At 46.7% G+C, this 23,168-nt stretch overlaps 2 protein-coding genes across 2 annotated transcripts; both read left to right on the top strand.

The window, feature by feature from the left end:
• Positions 1–3,777: 3,777 nt before the first annotated feature.
• LOC121522556 (uncharacterized protein PF11_0207-like) lies at positions 3,778–7,874 on the top strand (the record flags this gene model as incomplete). The annotated part of the gene is made up of 4 exons (XM_041807089.1): positions 3,778–4,002; positions 4,492–4,551; positions 5,262–5,393; positions 7,707–7,874. Coding segments are annotated over exons 1-4 (585 nt in total), but the record flags the coding sequence as incomplete, so codon positions are not given.
• A 309-nt stretch (positions 7,875–8,183) lies between these two features.
• On the top strand, positions 8,184–9,822 carry LOC121522555 (caldesmon-like; the record flags this gene model as incomplete). Its single annotated transcript, XM_041807088.1, has 2 exons — positions 8,184–8,249; positions 9,775–9,822. Coding segments are annotated over 2 exons (114 nt in total), but the record flags the coding sequence as incomplete, so codon positions are not given.
• Between the last annotated feature and the right edge of the window lie 13,346 nt (positions 9,823–23,168).

The raw sequence follows: 23,168 nt of genomic DNA, 5'->3' as shown, positions 1-23,168 counted from the left end.
AACGGTTTGTGGTTGAGAAATGTTAGGTTTGATTTTGAAACCTTAAAGATTCTAAATCAAATTTGAGGGTTTGAGATTTTCTTAATGCTGAAAATCTAAAGAAATATGTCGAGTGAAGAGAGGGAAAACCAACCTTATGTGTTATGTTTAAAATAAAATATCATTTTGTCGTTTTTCTCACATTAATGCATCGATATGTCAAAGAAATTAGCTCTATTTAAATCTAATGACATCATTAGGGACTTTCCAAAGAGGGCTCTGATCTCTGACGTCATATTCCGCAAGTGGCTGTGATCTGCTGTTTGAATGTAAAAATGTCGGCCATTTTAAATGTGGGGCCTGGAGCTTGTTAGCACAAAATTGTCACAAAATGGCTGTCTTTTCTGAAGCTAGTAAAGTTTTCAGCGACATTTGTGATTCATTCACTCCTGTTTTTATAAGACTCAAGGATTACTATCACCACAGTGCAGCAGCATTAAAGTAGAACATCAATGATAGCGTTCACTCTACTGTAGAAAAACAAGTTATTTAAAAATATTTCAGAGTGAAATGTACAGAGCCATTACCACTAAATGGGTCAAACACCACTGATATTTCAGTGTATAGTTCGTAGATTGCATCTTGAGATGATTTGTAGGAGGCCACTGAAGTAAGGAAAAACAGAGTGTTCATGATTTAAGGAAAAATTGAAATACTTAGCTGCATAGGAAATTAAGTCTGTAATGCATTGAGGTACACACCATTACATTCATCTTTCTGAAAGAAGAAAAGGCCTTAAATTTTAACTTTCCATGTGAATCTTTAGCCAAGACTGAGGCCAGTCTTTCAAATAATCAGCTATTATTGAAGTTGTCTGTCTGGTTCTTAATGATCTGTGTTGCACACTTGTTTGTGTTTGTGTGTGAATTTAATCTCATATTTTGACATTAAGTCTCACAATTGTGAGTTTGAAAATCACAATTTTGATGCTTATCTCTTGTAGCCAAATATTATCATTTTAAACTCCTGATTTTGACATTTATCTGAGAGAACATTTAAGATTGACAATTTCAATGTTAATCCTATTAATATTACCATTTTAAACTCCTGATAATATGCATAAGTAAATAAATGTACTTTCAAATGAGAGATTAATTCTTAATTTTAACAAATGATCATGAGTTTAAATGGTAATATTATTAGGATTAACATTGAAATTGCCAGTCTTAAATGTTCTATCAGATAAATGTAAAAATCAGGAGTTTAAAATGGTAATAATTGCCAGTCTTAAATGTCATATCAGATAAGTGTCAAAATCAGGAATTTAAAATGGTAATATTTGGCTACAAGAGATAAGGTAAATGTACCCATTAAGCCCACCAAAATATTTTTCATAGATACAAAGATGGTTTATAAACATGATCACTTATTAAAATGAAGAATTAATCTCTAATTTGAAAGTACATTTATTTACTTATGCATATTTTAAAGAACAAATTAAAGAAACTTTATGAATAAAGTCAAAAGTCTGGCATGGGCTTAATTGGTACCTAAGTACCATTTAAGCCCTCGTGTGTTCCAAATAAGCCCACAACCACATTTATTGACAGAAATATAAAAATCTATATTTTTTTAGGTAGTAAACAAATATTCATAGAGTAACATGTTATACATGTTAAAATTGATTTTTTGAACTTGGATTTAATGTTTGGCTTGTGAAATGGACCACCACAAACATGACTAAATAGGCCTAAAACTAATTTTCATTGGCTTCAGTATTTAACATTTCATTGAACATTTTATTAAATATTTACAAAATCTTAATTAATATTGACAAAATAAAAAAAATGTATTTGTTTTTAAAAGTATTAAATGACATTACAGTGCATCAACAATATCTCATTGAACTTAGATTTAATGTTTGGCTGTAACAATGATGATTTTAGGACAGTTGCTGTAGTTCTTCCTTTTTGTTGGCATTTCTCTCACTGTAAACAAATTATTATGCAAAATTAACTGACATAACAATTCTTCTGGGCAGTGTGTGATCTGTACTCATGTTAATGAAGTTAGTATAACAACATCCAACACAGGATTACAGTGACAAGCTACCAAAAATGTCATTAATTCCTACTGAAACACATAAGGTGGGCTTAAATGGAACACACTGGGCTTAAATGGTTCTACAGTGACTTCCAGGGAGATAAAGATAATATTTTCTCACCAAAATGAAACAAATGTATAAAGAAATGCCTGTAGCCTAAATATGCTGTAAAACTTGCCATCCCTCTTTAGCCAAACTTTCTGAATTATCAAGGAGTTCTTGTTCAAAGCTAGCTTACGCCAGCTGTTTTTTGGGTCACTGTACCATTTAAGCCCACCTTGGAAAAAAGACATTTTTTGAAAATATTTCACCCACCCAAACCATTTTTTGTGTCTTAATTTGAAGATTTATGTAAAATGAATCAGAAAACACCTTTTAATCCTTAAGCAGTGTATTTATCTGTAGGGCTACATGTATTGACTAGTGATTTGCTCGCTACGCTAGCTAGCATGACTCATCTTTTCACATGAAACTAAATAGTAAGAAATGACAAAAAACTACTTGTTTATAAACAAAAAACAAATCAATGATCTCTCAAATTACATAATATGAATGTATTTACCAAGTCAGTGGCTGAAAATAGTTGAAAAGAGTTTTTTTCTGAGGGGTCCCAAAACACCAAAGCTTTGAGGCGACTTTATCTGAGCCTCCTTGAGACTGCACGAATGTAGGCAAGCCTTTTTCAGTATCGACAAATGTGATTGGTGTCAAACAAAAACCAACTTTAAATTTGATCACATATTTTGACCTTTTTAGATGTACAGTTTTGAGGTTTATCTCATTAATGACCTCTAAAACGTATGATTTTGACTATAATCTCCTTGACCTTTTAGACTCATCATTTTGAATTTTTCTGTTTACTGTACTTTGATATTGTTGTTTCTCGAGGGGTATGTTCTGGTCAGATGGATCTGTAGGTTTTCTGTTTGAAATGATAAGCAATAATTTTATATGGTTAATTTCTTTGATATCCTTCATGCTTAATAATTACAGCTTCTTTGAAAATGTCCTATGAACTATTGTCTCTGAAAATTTCCATCCTGAACCACAAGAGATGCTCCAATAATGGTTCTAAATATGTTATGAAAGTATGTTTTTGTTCAAATCTTTTGCAGTTTTACTGATACAACATAGTGAATTTATTTTACAGAACAGTAAAGTGAGAGACAATCACCATCGAACGGAGTAGAACTACAGGATAGAGATCCAACACCACTGAAGGAGAGACAGAAGCTCGAAAGAAAGAGTGACTGGAACTAAGAAAACCGGAGAGAGGACTGGAAAGACTGACGATGTCAGACCAGGAGAGAGGAAGAAGCAGGAGGGAGGAGCTGGAGAGAGGTAAGGAGGAGGAGAAGGAGGGAGTGAAGAAGATGGAGCTGGAGAGAGGTAAGGAGGAGGAGATGGAGACAGTGAAGAAGGAGATGGAGAGAGTGGAGGAGGAGCTGGAGAGACTGAAGGAGGAGTTCGAGAGAGTGAAGGAGGAGATGGAGAGGGGAATGGAGGAAGAGATGGAGAGAGTGGAGGAGGAACTGGAGAGAGTGAAGGAGGACCTGGAGCTGGAGAGAGTGAAGGAGAGGGAGTTGGAGAGAGTGAAGGTGGAGATGGAGAGTATGAAGGAGGACCTGGAGAGAGTGCAGGAGAAGGAGATGGAGAGAGTGAAGAAGGAGCTGGAGAGAGTGAAGGAGGAGGAGATGGAGAGAGTGAAGGTGGAGATTGAGAGAGTTAAGGAGGAGGAAATGGAGAGAGCGAAGGAGGAGGAGCTGGAAAGAGTCAAGGAGGAGATGGCGAGAGTAAAGGAGGAGATGATGAGAGTGAAGGAGGAGATGGACACAGTGAAGGAGGAAGAGGTGATGAGGGTGAAGGAGGAGATGGAGAGGTTGAAGGAGATGGAGATAGACAGAGTAAAGGAGGAAATGGTGAGAGTGAAGGAGGAGGAGATTATGAGAGTGAAAGAGGAGATGGCGAGAGTGAAGGAGGAGGAAATGAGAGTGAAGGAGGAGGAGATGGAAAGAATGATGGAGGAGATGGAGACAGTGAAGGAGGAGTTGAAGAGAGTGAAGGAGGAGCTGGAGAGAAAGGAGGAGCTGAAGAGAGTGAAGGAGGAGCTGGAGAGAGAGGAGGAGAAGGAGATAGAGAGATTGAAGGAGGAGATGGAGACAGTGAAGGAGGAGCTGGAGAGAGAGGAGGAGATGAAGAGAGTGAAAGAGGAGGAGCTTGAGAGAGCTAAGAAGGAGATGAAGAGAGTGAAGGAGGATGAAATGAGAGTGAAGGGCGAGGAGCTGGAGAGAAAAGAGGAGATGGAGACAGTGAAGGTGGAGCTTGAAAGAGTGAAGTAGGATCTAGAGAGAAAGGAGGAGAAGAAGAGAGTGAAGGAGGAGATGGAAAGAGTGAAGGAGGAGGAGCTGGAGAGAGTGAAGGAGGAGATGGAGAGAGTGAAGGAGGAGTTGAAGAGAGTGAAGGAGGAGCTGGAGAGAGAGGAGGAGATGAAGAGAGTGAAGGAGGAGGAGCTTGAGAGAGTGAAGGAGGAGATGGAGAGAGTGAAGGAGGAGCTGGAGAGAGTGATGGAGGAGCTGGAGAGAGAGGCGGAGATGAAGAGAGTGAAGGAGAAGGAGCTTGAAAGAGTGAAGGAGGAGATGGAGAGAGAGGAGGAGCTGGAGATGGAGAGTGTGAAGGAGGAGCTGGACAGAGTGAAGGAGGAGCTGCAGAGAGAGGAGAAGCTGGAGAGAGTGAAGGAGACAGAGACGGACAGAGTGAAGGAGCTGCTGGGGAGAGTGATGGAGGAAGAGATGGAGAGAGTGAAGGAGGAGATGGAGAGAGTGAAGGAGGAAGAGCTGGAGAAAGAATGGTACGGAAAGGAGCATGCAGAGAGGGAGAAGAGAGAGAAAGAGGATGATGTAGATAGGGTTTTACAGAACGACTTAGAGGGTTTGGAGCAGGAGGAGATGAGAGAGGATACTCATTCCAAGCAGGGCATCATTTCAAGACTGAAGCTGCGCTACATGGAATACAAAAGAAACAAGATCGTCAAAGCTGTGGCCAAGACAAAGGGGAAGACTGAGAAGCTTATCAGGAAACAGGGAGCCTTAGAGGAAAAGATTAGACAGAAGAAGGAGAAGCGATTTCAGAAGAGAAATGAAGAGGGACAATATGCTCAGAAGAAAGGGTGAAAGTGGAGATGGAGAAAGTGAGGGAGGTGGAGCCTGAGAGAGTGAAGGAGGAGGAGATGGAGAGAGTGAAGGAGGAGGAGCCAGAGAAAGTGAAGGAGGAGGAGATGGAGAGAGTGATGGTGGAGGAGATGGAGAAAGTGAAGGAGGAGATAGAGAGAGTGAAGGAGGAGGAGAAGAGAGTGAAAGAGGAGAGGGAGAGATTGAAGAAGGAGACGGAGAGAGTGAAAAAGCTGCAGAGAGTTAAGGAGGAGCTGGAGAGAGTGAAGGAGATGGAGATAGTGATGTAGGAGATGGAGTGAGTAAAGGAGGAGATGGAGAGAGTGAAGGAGGAGGAGATGAAGAGAGTGAAGGAGGAGGAGAAGAGAGTGAAAGAGGAGATGGAAAGATTGAAGAAGGAGATGGAGAGAGTGAAAAAGGAGCTGAAGAGAGTGGAGGAGGAGCTGGAGAGAGTGATGGAGGAGGAGACGGAGAAAATGAAGGAGGAGATGAGAGAGTGAAGGAGGAGGAGCTGGAGAGAGTGAAGTAGGAAATGGAGAGAGAGAGGGAGGAGATGGAAGGAGTGAAGGGTGAGATGTAGAGAGTGGAGGAAGAGATGGAGAGAGTGAAGGAGGAGATTAAGAGAGTCAGGGAGGAGATGGAGATAGTGAAGGAGGAGATGGAGCGAGTGAAGGAGGAGATGGAGAGAGTGGAGGAGGATGAGATGAGAGAGTGGAGGAGGACTTGGAGAAATTGAAGTTGGAGGAGATGGAGAGAGTGAATGAGGAGCTGAAGAGAGTATAGTAGGAGATGAGAAAGTGGAAGAGGAGCTGGAGAGAGTGAAAGAAGAGATGGAGAGAGTGAAGCAGGAGAAGCTGGAGAGAGTGGAGAAGAAGGAGATGGAGAGACTGAAGAAGGTAATGGAAAGTGTGAAGGAGGAGATGGAGAGACTGAAAGAGGAGGAGATGAAAGAGTGAAGGAGGAGCTGGAGAGAGTGAAGGAGATGGAGATAGTGATGTAGGAGATGGAGTGAGTGAAGGCAGAGATGGAGAGAGTGAAGGAGGAGGAGATGAAGAGAGTGAAGAAGGAGGAGAAGAGAGTGAAAGAGGAGATTGAGAGATTGAAGAAGGAGATGGAGAGAGTGAAAAAGGAGCTGCAGAGAGTGAAGGAGGAGCTGGAGAGAGTGAAGGAGATGGAGATAGTGATGTAGGAGATGGAGTGAGTGAAGGAGGAGATGGAGAGAGTGAAGGAGGAGGAGATGAAGAGAGTGAAAGAGGAGGAGAAGAGAGTGAAAGAGGAGAAGGTAGAGATTGAGGAAGGAGATGGAGAGAGTGAAAAAGGAGCTGAAGAGAGTGAAGGAGGAGCTGGAGAGAGTGAAGGAGGAGGAAATGGAGAGATTGAAGGAGGAGGAGCTGGAGAGAGTGAAGTAGGAAATGGAGAGAGGGAGGGAGGAGATGGAGAGAGTGAAGGGTGAGATGTAGAGAGGGGAGGAAGAGATGGAGAGAGTGAAGGAGGAGCTGAGGAGAGTAGATGAGGAGATGAGAAAGTGGAGGAGGAGATGGAAAGAGTGAAGGAGTAAGAGATGGAGAGAGTGGAGGAGGATGAGATGAGTGAGTGGAGGAGGAGCTGGAGAGAGTGAAGGAGGAAGAGGTGGAGAGAGTGACGAGGAGCTGACAGAGTGAATAAGGAGATGAGAGAGTGAAGGAGGAGGAGATGGAGAGAGTGAAGGAGGAGGAGATGGAGAGAGTGAAGTGGGAGGAGATGGAGAGAGTGAAGGAGGACTAGATGGAGAGAGTGATGGAGGAGGAGCTGGAGAGAGTGAAGGAGGAGATGGAGAGAGTGAAGGAGGAGCTGGAGAGAGTGATGGAGGAGCTGGAGAGAGAGGCGGAGATGAAGAGAGTGAAGGAGAAGGAGCTTGAAAGAGTGAAGGAGGAGATGGAGAGAGAGGAGGAGCTGGAGATGGAGAGTGTGAAGGAGGAGCTGGACAGAGTGAAGGAGGAGCTGCAGAGAGAGGAGAAGCTGGAGAGAGTGAAGGAGACAGAGACGGACAGAGTGAAGGAGCTGCTGGGGAGAGTGATGGAGGAAGAGATGGAGAGAGTGAAGGAGGAGATGGAGAGAGTGAAGGAGGAAGAGCTGGAGAAAGAATGGTACGGAAAGGAGCATGCAGAGAGGGAGAAGAGAGAGAAAGAGGATGATGTAGATAGGGTTTTACAGAACGACTTAGAGGGTTTGGAGCAGGAGGAGATGAGAGAGGATACTCATTCCAAGCAGGGCATCATTTCAAGACTGAAGCTGCGCTACATGGAATACAAAAGAAACAAGATCGTCAAAGCTGTGGCCAAGACAAAGGGGAAGACTGAGAAGCTTATCAGGAAACAGGGAGCCTTAGAGGAAAAGATTAGACAGAAGAAGGAGAAGTGATTTCAGAAGAGAAATGAAGAGGGACAATATGCTCAGAAGAAAGGGTGAAAGTGTAGATGGAGAAAGTGAGGGAGGTGGAGCCGGAGAACGTGAAGGAGGAGGAGATGGAGAGAGTGAAGGAGGAGGAGCCAGAGAAAGTGAAGGAGGAGGAGATGGAGAGAGTGATGGTGGAGGAGATGGAGAAAGTGAAGGAGGAGATAGAGAGAGTGAAGGAGGAGGAGAAGAGAGTGAAAGAGGAGAGGGAGAGATTGAAGAAGGAGATGGAGAGAGTGAAAAAGGAGCTGCAGAGAGTGAAGGAGAGAGTGCAGAGAGTGAAGGAGGAGAGAGTGAAGGAGGAGATGGAGAGAGTGAAGGAGGACTAGATGGAGAGAGTGATGGAGGAGGAGCTGGAGAGAGTGAAGGAGGAGATGGAGAGAGTGAAGGAGGAGCTGGAGAGAGTGATGGAGGAGCTGGAGAGAGAGGCGGAGATGAAGAGAGTGAAGGAGAAGGAGCTTGAAAGAGTGAAGGAGGAGATGGAGAGAGAGGAGGAGCTGGAGATGAAGAGAGTGAAGGAGGAGGAGAAGAGAGTGAAAGAGGAGATGGAAAGATTGAAGAAGGAGATGGAGAGAGTGAAAAAGGAGCTGAAGAGAGTGGAGGAGGAGCTGGAGAGAGTGATGGAGGAGGAGACGGAGAAAATGAAGGAGGAGATGAGAGAGTGAAGGAGGAGGAGCTGGAGAGAGTGAAGTAGGAAATGGAGAGAGAGAGGGAGGAGATGGAGGGAGTGAAGGGTGAGATGTAGAGAGTGGAGGAAGAGATGGAGAGAGTGAAGGAGGAGATTAAGAGAGTCAGGGAGGAGATGGAGATAGTGAAGGAGGAGATGGAGCGAGTGAAGGAGGAGAGTGGAGTTGGAGGAGATGAGAGAGTGGAGGAGGACTTGGAGAAATTGAAGTTGGAGGAGATGGAGAGAGTGAATGAGGAGCTGAAGAGAGTATAGTAGGAGATGAGAAAGTGGAAGAGGAGCTGGAGAGAGTGAAAGAAGAGATGGAGAGAGTGAAGCAGGAGAAGCTGGAGAGAGTGGAGAAGAAGGAGATGGAGAGACTGAAGAAGGTAATGGAAAGTGTGAAGGAGGAGATGGAGAGACTGAAAGAGGAGGAGATGAAAGAGTGAAGGAGGAGCTGGAGAGAGTGAAGGAGATGGAGATAGTGATGTATGAGATGGAGTGAGTGAAGGCAGAGATGGAGAGAGTGAAGGAGGAGGAGATGAAGAGAGTGAAGAAGGAGGAGAAGAGAGTGAAAGAGGAGATTGAGAGATTGAAGAAGGAGATGGAGAGAGTGAAAAAGGAGCTGCAGAGAGTGAAGGAGGAGCTGGAGAGAGTGAAGGAGATGGAGATAGTGATGTAGGAGATGGAGTGAGTGAAGGAGGAGATGGAGAGAGTGAAGGAGGAGGAGATGAAGAGAGTGAAGGAGGAGGAGAAGAGAGTGAAAGAGGAGAAGGTAGAGATTGAGGAAGGAGATGGAGAGAGTGAAAAAGGAGCTGAAGAGAGTGAAGGAGGAGCTGGAGAGAGTGAAGGAGGAGGAAATGGAGAGATTGAAGGGGGAGGAGCTGGAGAGAGTGAAGTAGGAAATGGAGAGAGGGAGGGAGGAGATGGAGAGAGTGAAGGGTGAGATGTAGAGAGGGGAGGAAGAGATGGAGAGAGTGAAGGAGGAGCTGAGGAGAGTAGATGAGGAGATGAGAAAGTGGAGGAGGAGATGGAAAGAGTGAAGGAGTAAGAGATGGAGAGAGTGGAGGAGGATGAGATGAGTGAGTGGAGGAGGAGCTGGAGAGAGTGAAGGAGGAAGAGGTGGAGAGAGTGACGAGGAGCTGACAGAGTGAATAAGGAGATGAGAGAGTGAAGGAGGAGGAGATGGAGGGAGTGAAGGAGGAAGAGATGGAGAGAGTGAAGTGGGAGGAGATGGAGAGAGTGAAGGAGGACTAGATGGAGAGAGTGATGGAGGAGGAGCTGGAGAGAGTGAATGAGGAGATGAGAGAGTGAAGTAGGAGGAGATGGAGAGAGCGAAGTAGGAGGAGATGGAGAGAGTGATGGAGGAGGAGCTGGAGAGAGTGATGGTGGAGGAGATGGAGAAAGTGAAGGAGGAGATGGAGAGAGTGAAGGAGGAGGAGAAGAGAGTGAAAGAGGAGAGGGAGAGATTGAAGAAGGAGATGGAGAGAGTGAAAAAGGAGCTGCAGAGAGTGAAGGAGGAGCTGGAGAGAGTGAAGGAGATAGAGATAGTGATGTAGAAGATGGAGTGAGTGAAGGAGGAGATGGAGAGAGTGAAGGAGGAGGAGATGAAGAGAGTGAAGGAGGAGCAGATGGAGAGAGTGATGGAGGAGGAGCTGGAGAGAGTGATGGTGGAGGAGATGGAGAAAGTGAAGGTGGAGATAGAGAGAGTGAAGGAGGAGGAGAAGAGAGTGAAAGAGGAGAGGGAGAGATTGAAGTAGGAGGAGATGGAGAAAGTGAAAAAGCTGAAGAGAGTGAAGGAGGAGCTGGAGAGAGTGAAGGAGATGGAGATAGTGATGTAGGAGATGGAGTGAGTAAAGGAGGAGATGGAGAGAGTGAAGGAGGAGGAGATGAAGAGAGTGAAGGAGGAGGAGAAGAGAGTGAAAGAGGAGATGGAGAGATTGAAGAAGGAGATGGAGAGAGTGAAAAAGGAGCTGAAGAGAGTGGAGGAGGAGCTGGAGAGAGTGAAGTAGGAAATGGAAAGAGTGAAGGAGGAGGAGATGGAGAGAGTGGAGGAGGAGATGGAGAGAGTGAAGGAGGAGCTGGAGAGAGTGAAGGAGGAAGAGATGGAGAGAGTGACGAGGAGCTGCAGAGAGTGAATGAGGAGATGAGAGAGTGAAGGAGGAGGAGATGGAGAGAGTGAAGGAGGAGGAGATGGAGAGAGTAAAGTAGGAGGAGATGGAGAGAGTGAAGGAGGAGGAGCCTAAGGGAGTGAAGTAGGAGGAGATGGAGAGAGTGAAGGAGGAGATGGAGAGAGTGATGGAGGAGGAGCTGGAGAGAGTGATGGTGGAGGAGATGGAGAAAGTGAAGGAGGAGATGGAGAGAGTGAAGGAGGAGGAGCTGGAGAGAGTGAAGTAGGAAATGGAGAGAGAGAGGGAGGAGATGGAGAGAGTGAAGGGTGAGATGTAGAGAGTGGAGGAAGAGATTGAGAGAGTGAAGGAGGAGATTAAGAGAGTCAGGGAGGAGATGGAGATAGTGAAGGAGGAGATGGAGCGAGTGAAGGAGGAGATGGAGAGAGTGGAGGAGGATGAGATGAGAGAGTGGAGGAGGATTTGGAGAAATTGAAGTTGGAGGAGATGGAGAGAGTGAAGGAGGAGCTGAAGAGAGTATAGTAGGAGATGAGAAAGTGGAAGAGGAGCTGGAGAGAGTGAAAGAAGAGATGGAGAGCGTGAAGCAGGAGAAGCTGGAGAGAGTGGAGAAGAAGGAGATGGAGAGACTGAAGAAGGTAATGGAAAGTGTGAAGGAGGAGATGGAGAGACTGAAAGAGGAGGAGATGAAAGAGTGAAGGAGGAGCTGGAGAGAGTGAAGGAGATGGAGATAGTGATGTAGCAGATGGAGTGAGTGAAGGCAGAGATGGAGAGAGTGAAGGAGGAGGAGATGAAGAGAGTGAAGAAGGAGGAGAAGAGAGTGAAAGAGGAGATTGAGAGATTGAAGAAGGAGATGGAGAGAGTGAAAAAGGAGCTGCAGAGAGTGAAGGAGGAGCTGGAGAGAGTGAAGGAGATGGAGATAGTGATGTAGGAGATGGAGTGAATAAAGGAGGAGATGGAGAGAGTGAAGGAGGAGGAGATGAAGAGAGTGAAGGAGGAGGAGAAGAGAGTGAAAGAGGAGAAGGTAGAGATTGAGGAAGGAGATGGAGAGAGTGAAAAAGGAGCTGAAGAGAGTGAATGAGGAGATGAGAGAGTGAAATAGGAGGAGATGGAGAGAGTGAAGTAGGAGGAGATTGAGAGAGTGATGGAGGAGGAGCTGGAGAGAGTGATGGTGGAGGAGATGGAGAAAGTGAAGGAGGAGATGGAGACAGTGAAGGAGGAGGAGAAGAGAGTGAAAGAGGAGAGGGAGAGATTGAAGAAGGAGATGGAGAGAGTGAAAAAGGAGCTGCAGAGAGTGAAGGAGGAGCTGAAGAGAGTGAAGGAGATAGAGATAGTGATGTAGGAGATGGAGAGAGTGAAGGAGGAGATGGAGAGAGTGAAGGAGGAGGAGATGAAGAGAGTGAAGGAAGAGCAGATGGAGAGAGTGATGGAGGAGGAGATGCAGAGAGTGAAGGAGGAGGAGAAGAGAGTGAAAGAGAAGAGGGAGAGATTGAAGAAGGAGATGGAGAGAGTGAAAAAGCTGCAGAGAGTGAAGGAGGAGCTGGAGAGAGTGAAGGAGATGGAGATAGTGATGTAGGAGATGGAGTGAGTAAAGGAGGAGATGGAGAGAGTGAAGGAGGAGGAGCTGAAGAGAGTGAAGTAGGAAATGGAGAGAGTGAAGGAGGAGGAGATGGAGAGAGTGGAGGAGGAGATGGAGAGAATAAAGGAGGAGCTGGAGAGAGTGAAAGAGGAGGAGATGGAGAGAGTGAAGGAGGAGGAGATGGAGAGAGTGAAGTAGGAGGAGATGGAGAGAGTGAAGGAGGAGGAGCCTGAGAGAGTGAAGTAGGAGGAGATGGAGAGAGTGACGGGGGAGGGGCCTGAGAGAGTGAAGTAGGAGGAGATGAAAGAGTGGAGGAGGAGCTGGAGACAGTGAAGGAGATGGAGAGAGTGATGGAGGAGAATGAGGAGAGAGTGAATGAGGAGGAGATGGAGAGAGTGAAGGAGGATATGGAGTGAGTGAAGGAGGAGGAGATGAAAGAGTGGAGGAGGAGCTGGAGAGAGTGAAGGAGATGGAGATAGTTACGGAGGAGATGGAGAGAGTGAAGGAGGAGGAGATGAAGAAAGTGAAAGAGGAGGAGCCAGAGAGGTTGAAGGAGGAGATGGAGACAGTGATGGAGGAGCTGGGGGGAGTGAAAAAGGAGCTGCAGATGGGGAAGGAGAAGCTGGAGAGAGAGGAGGAGATTGAGAGAGTGAAGGAGGAGAATTTGGAGAGATTGAAGGAGGAGGAGCTGGAGAGAGTGATTGAGGAGGAGATGGAGAAAGTGATGGAGGAGATGGAGAATGTAAAGGAGGAGGAGATGGAGAGAGTGAAGAAGGAGGAGAAGAGAGTATAGTAGGAGATGAGAAAGTGGAGGAGGAGCTGGAGAGAGTGAAAGAGGAGATGGAGAGAGTGAAGGTGGAGGAGATGGAGAGAGTGAAGAAGGAGGAGATGGAGAGAGTGACGAGGAGATGAGAGAGTGACGGAGGAGATGGAGAGAGTGAAGGAGGAGGAGATGGAGAGAGTAAAGGAGGAGGAGCTGGAAAGAGTGAAGGAGAAGGAGATGGAGAGAGTAGAGGAGGAGATGGAGAGAGTGAATGAGGAGGAGATGGAGAGAGTGAAGGAGGATATGGAGTGAGTGAAGGAGGAGGAGATGAAAGAGTGGAGGAGGAGCTGGAGAGAATGAAGGAGATGGAGATAGTGACGGAGGAGTTGGAGAGAGTGAAGGAGGAGGAGCTGGAGAGAGTGAAAGAGGAGATGGAGAGAGTGAAGGTGGAGGAGATGGAGAGAGTGGAGAAGGAGGAGATGGAGAGAGTGAAGGAGGAAGAGATGGAGAGAGTGATGGAGGAAGAGATGGAGAGAGTGAAGAAGGAGGAGATGGGGAGAGTGACGAGGAGATGAGAGAGTGACGGAGGAGATGATAGAGTGAAGGAGGAGGAGATGGAGAGAGTGAAGGAGGAGCTGGAGAGAGTGAAGGAGATGGAGATAGTGATGTAGGAGATGGAGTGAGTAAAGGAGGAGATGGAGAGAGTGAAGGAGGAGGAGCTGAAGAGAGTGAAGTAGGAAATGGAGAGAGTGAAGGAGGAGGAGATGGAGAGAGTGGAGGAGGAGATGGAGAGAATAAAGGAGGAGCTGGAGAGAGTGAAAGAGGAGGAGATGGAGAGAGTGAAGGAGGAGGAGCTGGAGAGAGTGAAGTAGGAGGAGATGGAGAGAGTGAAGGAGGAGGAGCCTAAGGGAGTGAAGTAGGAGGAGATGGAGAGAGTGAAGGAGGAGATGGAGAGAGTGATGGAGGAGGAGCTGGAGAGAGTGATGGTGGAGGAGATGGAGAAAGTGAAGGAGGAGATGGAGAGAGTGAATGAGGAGATGAGAGAGTGAAGTGGGAGGAGATGGAGAGAGTGAAGTAGGAGGAGATGGAGAGAGTGAAGTAGGAGGAGCCTGAGGGAGTGAAGTAGTAGGAGATGGAGAGAGTGAAGGAGGAGGAGATGGAGAGAGTAATGGAGGAGGAGCTGGAGAGAGTGATGGTGGAGATGGAGAAAGTGAAGGAGGAGATGAAAGAGTGAATGAGGAGATAAGAGAGTGAAGTAGAAGGAGATGGAGAGAGTGAAGAAGGAGGCACCTGAGAGAGTGAAGTAGGAGGAGATGGAGAACGTGAAGGAGGAGGAGATGGAGAGAGTGATGGAGGAGGAGCTGGAGAGAGTGATGGTGGAGGAGATGGAGAAAGTGAAGGAGGAGATGGAGAGAGTGAATGAGGAGATAAGAGAGTGAAGTAGAAGGAGATGGAGAGAGTGAAGAAGGAGGCGCCTGAGAGAGTGAAGTAGGAGGAGATGGAGAGAGTGACGGGGGAGGGGCCTGAGAGAGTGAAGTAGGAGGAGATGAAAGAGTGGAGGAGGAGCTGGAGACAGTGAAGGAGATGGAGAGAGTGATGGAGGAGAATGAGGAGAGAGTGAATGAGGAGGAGATGGAGAGAGTGAAGGAGGATATGGAGTGAGTGAAGGAGGAGGAGATGAAAGAGTGGAGGAGGAGCTGGAGAGAGTGAAGGAGATGGAGATAGTTACGGAGGAGATGGAGAGAGTGAAGGAGGAGGAGATGAAGAAAGTGAAAGAGGAGGAGCCAGAGAGGTTGAAGGAGGAGATGGAGACAGTGATGGAGGAGCTGGAGAGAGTGAATGAGGAGATGAGAGAGTGAAGTGGGAGGAGATGGAGAGAGTGAAGTAGGAGGAGATGGAGAGAGTGAAGTAGGAGGAGCCTGAGGGAGTGAAGTAGTAGGAGATGGAGAGAGTGAAGGAGGAGGAGATGGAGAGAGTAATGGAGGAGGAGCTGGAGAGAGTGATGGTGGAGATGGAGAAAGTGAAGGAGGAGATGAAAGAGTGAATGAGGAGATAAGAGAGTGAAGTAGAAGGAGATGGAGAGAGTGAAGAAGGAGGCACCTGAGAGAGTGAAGTAGGAGGAGATGGAGAACGTGAAGGAGGAGGAGATGGAGAGAGTGATGGAGGAGGAGCTGGAGAGAGTGATGGTGGAGGAGATGGAGAAAGTGAAGGAGGAGATGGAGAGAGTGAATGAGGAGATAAGAGAGTGAAGTAGAAGGAGATGGAGAGAGTGAAGAAGGAGGCGCCTGAGAGAGTGAAGTAGGAGGAGATGGAGAGAGTGACGGGGGAGGGGCCTGAGAGAGTGAAGTAGGAGGAGATGAAAGAGTGGAGGAGGAGCTGGAGACAGTGAAGGAGATGGAGAGAGTGATGGAGGAGAATGAGGAGAGAGTGAATGAGGAGGAGATGGAGAGAGTGAAGGAGGATATGGAGTGAGTGAAGGAGGAGGAGATGAAAGAGTGGAGGAGGAGCTGGAGAGAGTGAAGGAGATGGAGATAGTTACGGAGGAGATGGAGAGAGTGAAGGAGGAGGAGATGAAGAAAGTGAAAGAGGAGGAGCCAGAGAGGTTGAAGGAGGAGATGGAGACAGTGATGGAGGAGCTGGGGGGAGTGAAAAAGGAGCTGCAGATGGGGAAGGAGAAGCTGGAGAGAGAGGAGGAGATTGAGAGAGTGAAGGAGGAGAATTTGGAGAGATTGAAGGAGGAGGAGCTGGAGAGAGTGATTGAGGAGGAGATGGAGAAAGTGATGGAGGAGATGGAGAATGTAAAGGAGGAGGAGATGGAGAGAGTGAAGAAGGAGGAGAAGAGAGTATAGTAGGAGATGAGAAAGTGGAGGAGGAGCTGGAGAGAGTGAAAGAGGAGATGGAGAGAGTGAAGGTGGAGGAGATGGAGAGAGTGAAGAAGGAGGAGATGGAGAGAGTGACGAGGAGATGAGAGAGTGACGGAGGAGATGGAGAGAGTGAAGGAGGAGGAGATGGAGAGAGTAAAGGAGGAGGAGCTGGAAAGAGTGAAGGAGAAGGAGATGGAGAGAGTAGAGGAGGAGATGGAGAGAGTGAATGAGGAGGAGATGGAGAGAGTGAAGGAGGATATGGAGTGAGTGAAGGAGGAGGAGATGAAAGAGTGGAGGAGGAGCTGGAGAGAATGAAGGAGATGGAGATAGTGACGGAGGAGTTGGAGAGAGTGAAGGAGGAGGAGCTGGAGAGAGTGAAAGAGGAGATGGAGAGAGTGAAGGTGGAGGAGATGGAGAGAGTGGAGAAGGAGGAGATGGAGAGAGTGAAGGAGGAAGAGATGGAGAGAGTGATGGAGGAAGAGATGGAGAGAGTGAAGAAGGAGGAGATGGGGAGAGTGACGAGGAGATGAGAGAGTGACGGAGGAGATGATAGAGTGAAGGAGGAGGAGATGGAGAGAGTGAAGGAGGAGATGGAAAGAGTGAAGGAGAAGGAGATGGAGAGAGTAGAGGAGGAGATGGAGAGAGTGAATGAGGAGGAGATGGAGAGAGTGAAGGAGGATATGGAGTGAGTGAAGGAGGAGGAGATGAAAGAGTGGAGGAGGAGCTGGAGAGAGTGAAGGAGATGGAGATAGTGACGGAGGAGATGGAGAGAGTGAAGGAGGAGGAGATGAAGAAAGTGAAAGAGGAGGAGCCAGAGAGGTTGAAGGAGGAGATGGAGACAGTGATGGAGGAGCTGGGGGGAGTGAAAAAGGAGCTGCAGATGGGGAAGGAGAAGCTGGAGAGAGAGGAGGAGATTGAGAGAGTGAAGGAGGAGAATTTGGAGAGATTGAAGGAGGAGGAGCTGGAGAGAGTGATTGAGGAGGAGATGGAGAAAGTGATGGAGGAGATGGAGAATGTAAAGGAGGAGGAGATGGAGAGAGTGAAGGAGGAGGAGAAGAGAATATAGTAGGAGATGAGAAAGTGGAGGAGGAGCTGGAGAGAGTGAAAGAGGAGATGGAGAGAGTGAAGGTGGAGGAGATGGAGAGAGTGGAGAAGGAGGAGATGGAGAGAGTGAAGGAGGAAGAGATGGAGAGAGTGATGGAGGACGAGATGGAGAGAGTTAAGAAGGAGGGGATGAGAGAGTGACGAGGAGATGAGAGAGTGACGGAGGAGATGAGAGAGTGAAGGAGGAGGAGATGGAGAGAGTGAAGGAGGAGATGGAAAGAGTGAAGGAGAAGGAGATGGAGAGAGTAGAGGAGGAGATGGAGAGAGTGAAGGAGATGGAGAGAGTGAAGAAGGAAGAGATGGAGAGGGTGAATGAGGAGCTGGAGAGAGTGAACAGGAAGAAGGAGAGAGTGGAGGAGGACCTGGAGAGAGTGACAGAGGACTTGGAGAAAGTGAAGGAGGAGGAGCTGGAGAGAGTGAAGGAGGATATGGAGTGAGTGAAGGAGGAGGAGATGAAAGAGTGGAGGAGGAGCTGGAGAGAGTGAAGGAGATGGAGATAGTGATGGAGGAGATGGAGAGAGTGAAGGAGGAGGAGATGAAGAAAGTGAAAGAGGAGGAGCCAGAGAGGTTGAAGGAGGAGATGGAGACAGTGATGGAGGAGCTGGGGGGAGTGAAAAAGGAGCTGCAGATGGGGAAGGAGAAGCTGGAGGGAGAGGAGGAGATTGAGAGAGTGAAGGAGGAGAATTTGGAGAGATTGAAGGAGGAGGAGCTGGAGAGAGTGATTGAGGAGGAGATGGAGAAAGTGATGGAGGAGATGGAGAATGTAAAGGAGGAGGAGATGGAGAGAGTGAAGGAGGAGGAGAAGAGAATATAGTAGGAGATGAGAAAGTGGAGGAGGAGCTGGAGAGAGTGAAAGAGGAGATGGAGAGAGTGAAGGTGGAGGAGATGGAGAGAGTGGAGAAGGAGGAGATGGAGAGAGTGAAGGAGGAAGAGATGGAGAGAGTGATGGAGGAGGAGATGGAGAGAGTTAAGAAGGAGGGGATGAGAGAGTGACAAGGAGATGAGAGAGTGACGGAGGAGATGAGAGAGTGAAGGAGGAGGAGATGGAGAGAGTGAAGGAGGAGATGGAAAGAGTGAAGGAGAAGGAGATGGAGAGAGTAGAGGAGGAGATGGAGAGAGTGAAGGAGATGGAGAGAGTGATGGAAGAGATGGAGAGGGTGAATGAGGAGCTGGAGAGAGTGAACAGGAAGAAGGAGAGAGTGGAGGAGGACCTGGAGAGAGTGACGGAGGACTTGGAGAAAGTGAAGGAGGAGGAGCTGGAGAGAGTGAAGGAGATGGAGATAGTAATGGAGGAGAAAGAGCGAGTGAAGGAGGAGGAGATGAGAGAGTGAAGGAGGAGATGGAGAGAGTGAAGGAGGAGGAGATGACAGATTCGAGGAGGAGCTGGAAAGAGTGAAGGAGGAGATGGAGAGACTGAAGAAGGAGATGGAAAGTGTGAAGGAGGAGTTGGAGAGACTGAAGGAGGAGGAGAAGGAGAAAGTGAAGGAGGAAGGAGAGAGTGAAGGAGAAGGAGATGGAGAGAGTGAAGGAGGAGGAGATGGAGAGAGTAATGGAGGAGGAGATGGAGACAGTGAAGGAGGAGCTGGAGAGAGTGATGGAGGAGAAGCCTGAGAGAGTGAAGTAGGAGGAGATGGAGAGAGTGAAGGAGGAGGAAAAGGAGAGAGTTATGGAGGAGATGGAGAGAGTGAAGGAGGAGGAGATGACAGAGTGGAGGAGGAGCGGGAAAGCGTGAAGGAGGAGATGGAGAGAGTGAAGAAGGAGGAGAAGGAGAAAGTGAAAGGAGGAGAAGGAGAGAGTGAAGGAGAAGGAGATGGAGAGAGTAAAGGAGGAGGAGATGGAGAGAGTGATGGAGGAGATGGAGAGAGTGTAGGAGGAGATGGAGAGTGATGGAGGAGATGGAGAGAGTGATGGAGGAGGAGATGGAGAGAGTGAAGGAGAAGTAGCTGGAGAGAGTGAAGTAGGAAATTGAGAGAGAGAGGGAGGAGATGGAGAGAGTGGAGGAGTAGCTGGAGAGAGTGATGGAGGAGGAGATTGAGAAAGTTAAAGAGGAGATGGAGAGAGTGATGGAGGAGGAGATGGACAGAGTGAAGGAGGAAATGGAGAGAGAGAGGGAGAAGATGGAGAGAGTGATGGAGGAGGAGCCTGAGAGAGTGAAGTAGGAGGAGATGGAGAGAGTGATGGAGGAGGAGCTGGAGACAGTGAAAGAGGAAGAGATTTTGAGAGTGAAGGAGGAGATGGAGACAGTGAAGGAGGGAATACAGAGAGAAAGGGAGGAGATGGAGACAGTGAAGGAGGAGCTGAGGAGAGTAGAGGTGGAGATGAGAAAGTGGAGGAGGACCTGGAGAGAGTGACGGAGGAGGAGCCGGAGACGGTGAAGGAGGAGATGGAAAAAGTGAAGGAGGAGATGGAGAGAGTAAAGGAGGAGGAGCTGGAGAGAGTGACATAGGGATTGGAGAGAGAGATGGAGGAGATGGAGAGAGTGACAGGCGATGTAGCGAGTGGAGGAGGAGATGGAGAGAGTGAAGGAGGAGCTGAGGAGAGTAGAGGTGGAGATGAGAAAGTGGAGGAGGACCTGGAGAGAGTGACGGAGGAGGAGCCGGAGACGGTGAAGGAGGAGATGGAAAAAGTGAAGGAGGAGATGGAGAGAGTAAAGGAGGAGGAGCTGGAGAGAGTGACATAGGGATTGGAGAGAGAGATGGAGGAGATGGAGAGAGTGACAGGCGATGTAGAGAGTGGAGGAGGAGATGGAGAGAGTGAAGGAGGAGCTGAGGAGAGTAGAGGAGGAGATGAGAAAGTGGAGGAGGAGCTGGAGAGAGTGAAGGAGGAGATGGAGAGCATGAAGGAGGAGGAGCTGGAGAGAGTGAAGGAGGAGATGGAGAAACTGAAGGAGGAGATGGAGAGAGTAACGGAGGAGGAGATGAGAGAGTGAAGGAGGAGGAGGTGGAGAAAGTGAAGGAGGAGATGGAGAGAGTGATGGAGGAGATGGAGAGAGTGGAGGAGGAGATGGAGAAAGTGAAGGAGGAGGAAATGGAGATGAAGACAAAGATAAGAGTCTTGTTTCTTGTTTCTCCTCCTTCGCTCTCTCCAGGTCCTCCTTCACTCTCAGATAAGAGAGGAGGAGATGAAGAGAGTGAAGGTGGAGAGAGGGAGAGGACACTCAGAATAAAGAGGGAAAGTGGGAGGAGAGGATAATACAGGAGCAGAGGGAAAGACAGGATCGAGAGATACAGATTCTACAAAGAATCAAGAGGACAGACATGGATCACATCAGGGTGAGATCAAATAAATACCTAAAAGCCAAAGGTGAGAATAACTTTATTACCTCCACCAAGGAGATTATGTGATCTGGAGGGTTTGTTAGTTAGTTAATTAATAAGCAACATAACTCAAAAAGTTGTGGACGGATTTTGATGAAATTCTCAGGAAATGTCAGAAATGGCATAAGGAAGAACTGATTAGATTTTGGGAGTGATCCGGATCACTGTCTGGATCCAGGAATTTTTTAAAGGATTCTTCTTTTTAATTTTCACGCAAATGGGCCCTCAAACACAGGCACAACTAAATGATGTAGACTGCTTACAAAGTTCACAGCACACATGCCGACGTTGGTAGCTGTGGGACTTACATATAATCAAATCTCTACCAAAAAAGACAGCAGAAAGGCTGAAACCAGAGCCTGCCCAGCTCACATGGCAGAATACATGCACTTCAAGTGCCACTAAATGGTGAGCTGACAGCTTGTTTTCATCTCATAATAAAGCTATAAATGCATGAAAAAAATGATTGGTAGCTCAAACCAGGTGCTCATGTTAGGCATGGCAGCCAAATTTATAATTAAAACATCATCTTACGTTATAGCAATATGTGACACTTTGACATGGATGTGTGTTTCTCTCAGATCTGTCCTGTTAGTTCTGCTGTGATTCTGGTACTCAGTGATAGCAGCCTGCTGGCAGATGTTGCTAACTCTTCATCTCAGCTCTCAGCAGCCTGTACAGGTGAGCGGTAACTCAGTGTAGGCAGGTGCATCAGCTGTTGTTTCAGTGTCGCCACTTCTGCTGATGACTTCTGGGTCAAAGCTGTTTTTATCTTTTGCCTTCAAAAATCTTCCTTTGTCCATTTTGTTAGCTAAAATTAACTCTCGCTGCTAATGTTAACTTAGAAATTAGCACTTGATTGTGATTGGTGGGGTGTTTAAAGATATGATGCTTTTGCACACAAATCAGGATGTGATAGGCGCTTGTTTGTTTAGCCTGTCTATCCATAGGCTGCAACATACAGTCACACAGTCAGTACCACTCTACACAGTTGAAAACTAACACACAATTTTACTTTTACACACACTCGCTGGCAGCGTCATGACATTTGTGAGAGGACGCAGCACAGACTGCAACTCATGAACAGGAAGAGGAGAGATACTGAATTAAACTACCACCAGCTGTTATCACGCTTTTATTTTCATTAAAAATATGTATACTGGCAAAAAGAATGTATGCACAGTGCGTAGGGGAGAGTAGGGGGATTTGTGCCAAAGGGGAAGTAGTGCCACCCCTTGTTTATAGAAAACCATAGAAGAAATTGGTCATGTGACCACATATTTTTGAAGAGCCATCCATTTTACTCATCCTGTATAAAAGGGAGACACATGGCATGAGAGGTAAGCACATTTTAGCTCAAAAAACTGATTTTTGACTTTCAGAGTAAAATTTCTATGATCAAGGTTTTTTGATTGTTGTGTCTGAACAATTACAGACAAGTTTAAAAACATTTCACACGTTTTAGTGCTTTAGTAGGCTACACAATGAGTTTATACAGTTAGCATGATGTTAGCTCTAAACTGCTGGATCATGCTAGTTTTTCAAAAATAGTGGGGGTGGGGTGAATTGTGCCAAAGGGCCTGGATTAAGTTGTGCCAGTGGCACACCCATAAACCCAGACCCAAAGATACATCCAAACCCTGACACCCACACAACCAGACCCAAATACCCACAACTCTGGACCCACACACCCAGAAACACAAATCCTAGACCAACAGGCCTCGACCCTAACCCACACACCTTCTCACCCAGACCCACACACACTGACACAGCCACCCTAACAAATCCACACACTGAGACCTACACACCTAGAACCCAGTAAAGAAAGGCCAAGAACAGCTGGCGAAGTGAGGAGATAGGCATGCCTCATCAGTGTTTGATTTACCTGCCATTTGTTTAATTTAGCTAACACTGATTTCAGTTTTGAGTTTGCAGTATGTTATTAAAGAGCAGTTTATTCAGTTTTTAACTGGCCTAAGCCACAATGAGATGTTCAGAACTGGCCAATATCACTTTATTAAATGATTCACAAATATCACATATTGTGTATTAAAGATTTTTGTGTTTCCCCAAAAACTAGAAAATATGACTTATTCCATTAGTTTAATAGGGTGATGAAATCTAAATAAAACTTAAATGAGTAATTTTGTATTGAATTTGTCTTGCTTTTATATAGCATTACAGTTTATGAGATTAAAATGTTCTGTTTTACTTCAATAATCTTCAATAATGTCTGGTACAATTTACCCCAACGTATTCTCCCCAAAGACACAACTTACCCCGCACCAGGGGCAAGTTGTGCCATGAGACCACTTTTTTCTGAAGGCAATATTTCTTATTTCAGATCCAAAGTTATTGTTCCCAGGGATGCACCACATCCTGAAATATATGTACATACCTAAGTTGGAGGCATTACTGTCATGTCATGGCCTCACTTTAAAATCACTTTGAGTAAAAACTGGCATCTCACCCCACTCTCCCCTACAGGATTACGGCTGGCGACAGCGTCACTGATTTGGGATACCTGGGGATACAGGCATTTCACACAGAGAGCAGGCCTAGATTGTACTTCATAGAGACCCAACATTAATGCACCAGAAGTCCACTTTTGGTGTTCACATGTTTGCCAATTTGCTAACACAATTAGCATAGTTACAAGGACAGCTAACTTTGACAGGCAGAAATTTTGAACAGAACTAGACTCATGTTGAGCAACCACCAGCAGAGAGTGTCTGAAAGACAAAAGCTCAGAGCAACAACACCAGCATCTAATTCAGAGTTGTTGTTACCATGCCTTTCATAATGGTACGTCTGCAGAATATTAGCACAGATAGCACAGTATTTATAATAAAAACAGACTGATCATCATCAACAGTTGAAGTCATCAGGTCTATTAACTAGAATGATGGTGGGAGGATTGATCATATTTATTCCACAAGCTCTAAAATGACTTTAGCATTAGTGATAATGGTACAAGTAGATTGATGATGATAGTTGCAGCTATTGGAGTTGGCAGCAGGTCATCCACACCAACAATCTAGAAGAACCAACGAGATACGGGAGATAAA

The sequence above is a fragment of the Cheilinus undulatus genome, linkage group 15 (assembly GCF_018320785.1).
Source record: "Cheilinus undulatus linkage group 15, ASM1832078v1, whole genome shotgun sequence".
In the NCBI taxonomy this organism is placed as follows: domain Eukaryota; kingdom Metazoa; phylum Chordata; class Actinopteri; order Labriformes; family Labridae; genus Cheilinus; species Cheilinus undulatus.
This window is presented reverse-complemented; position numbering and strand designations above follow the sequence as displayed.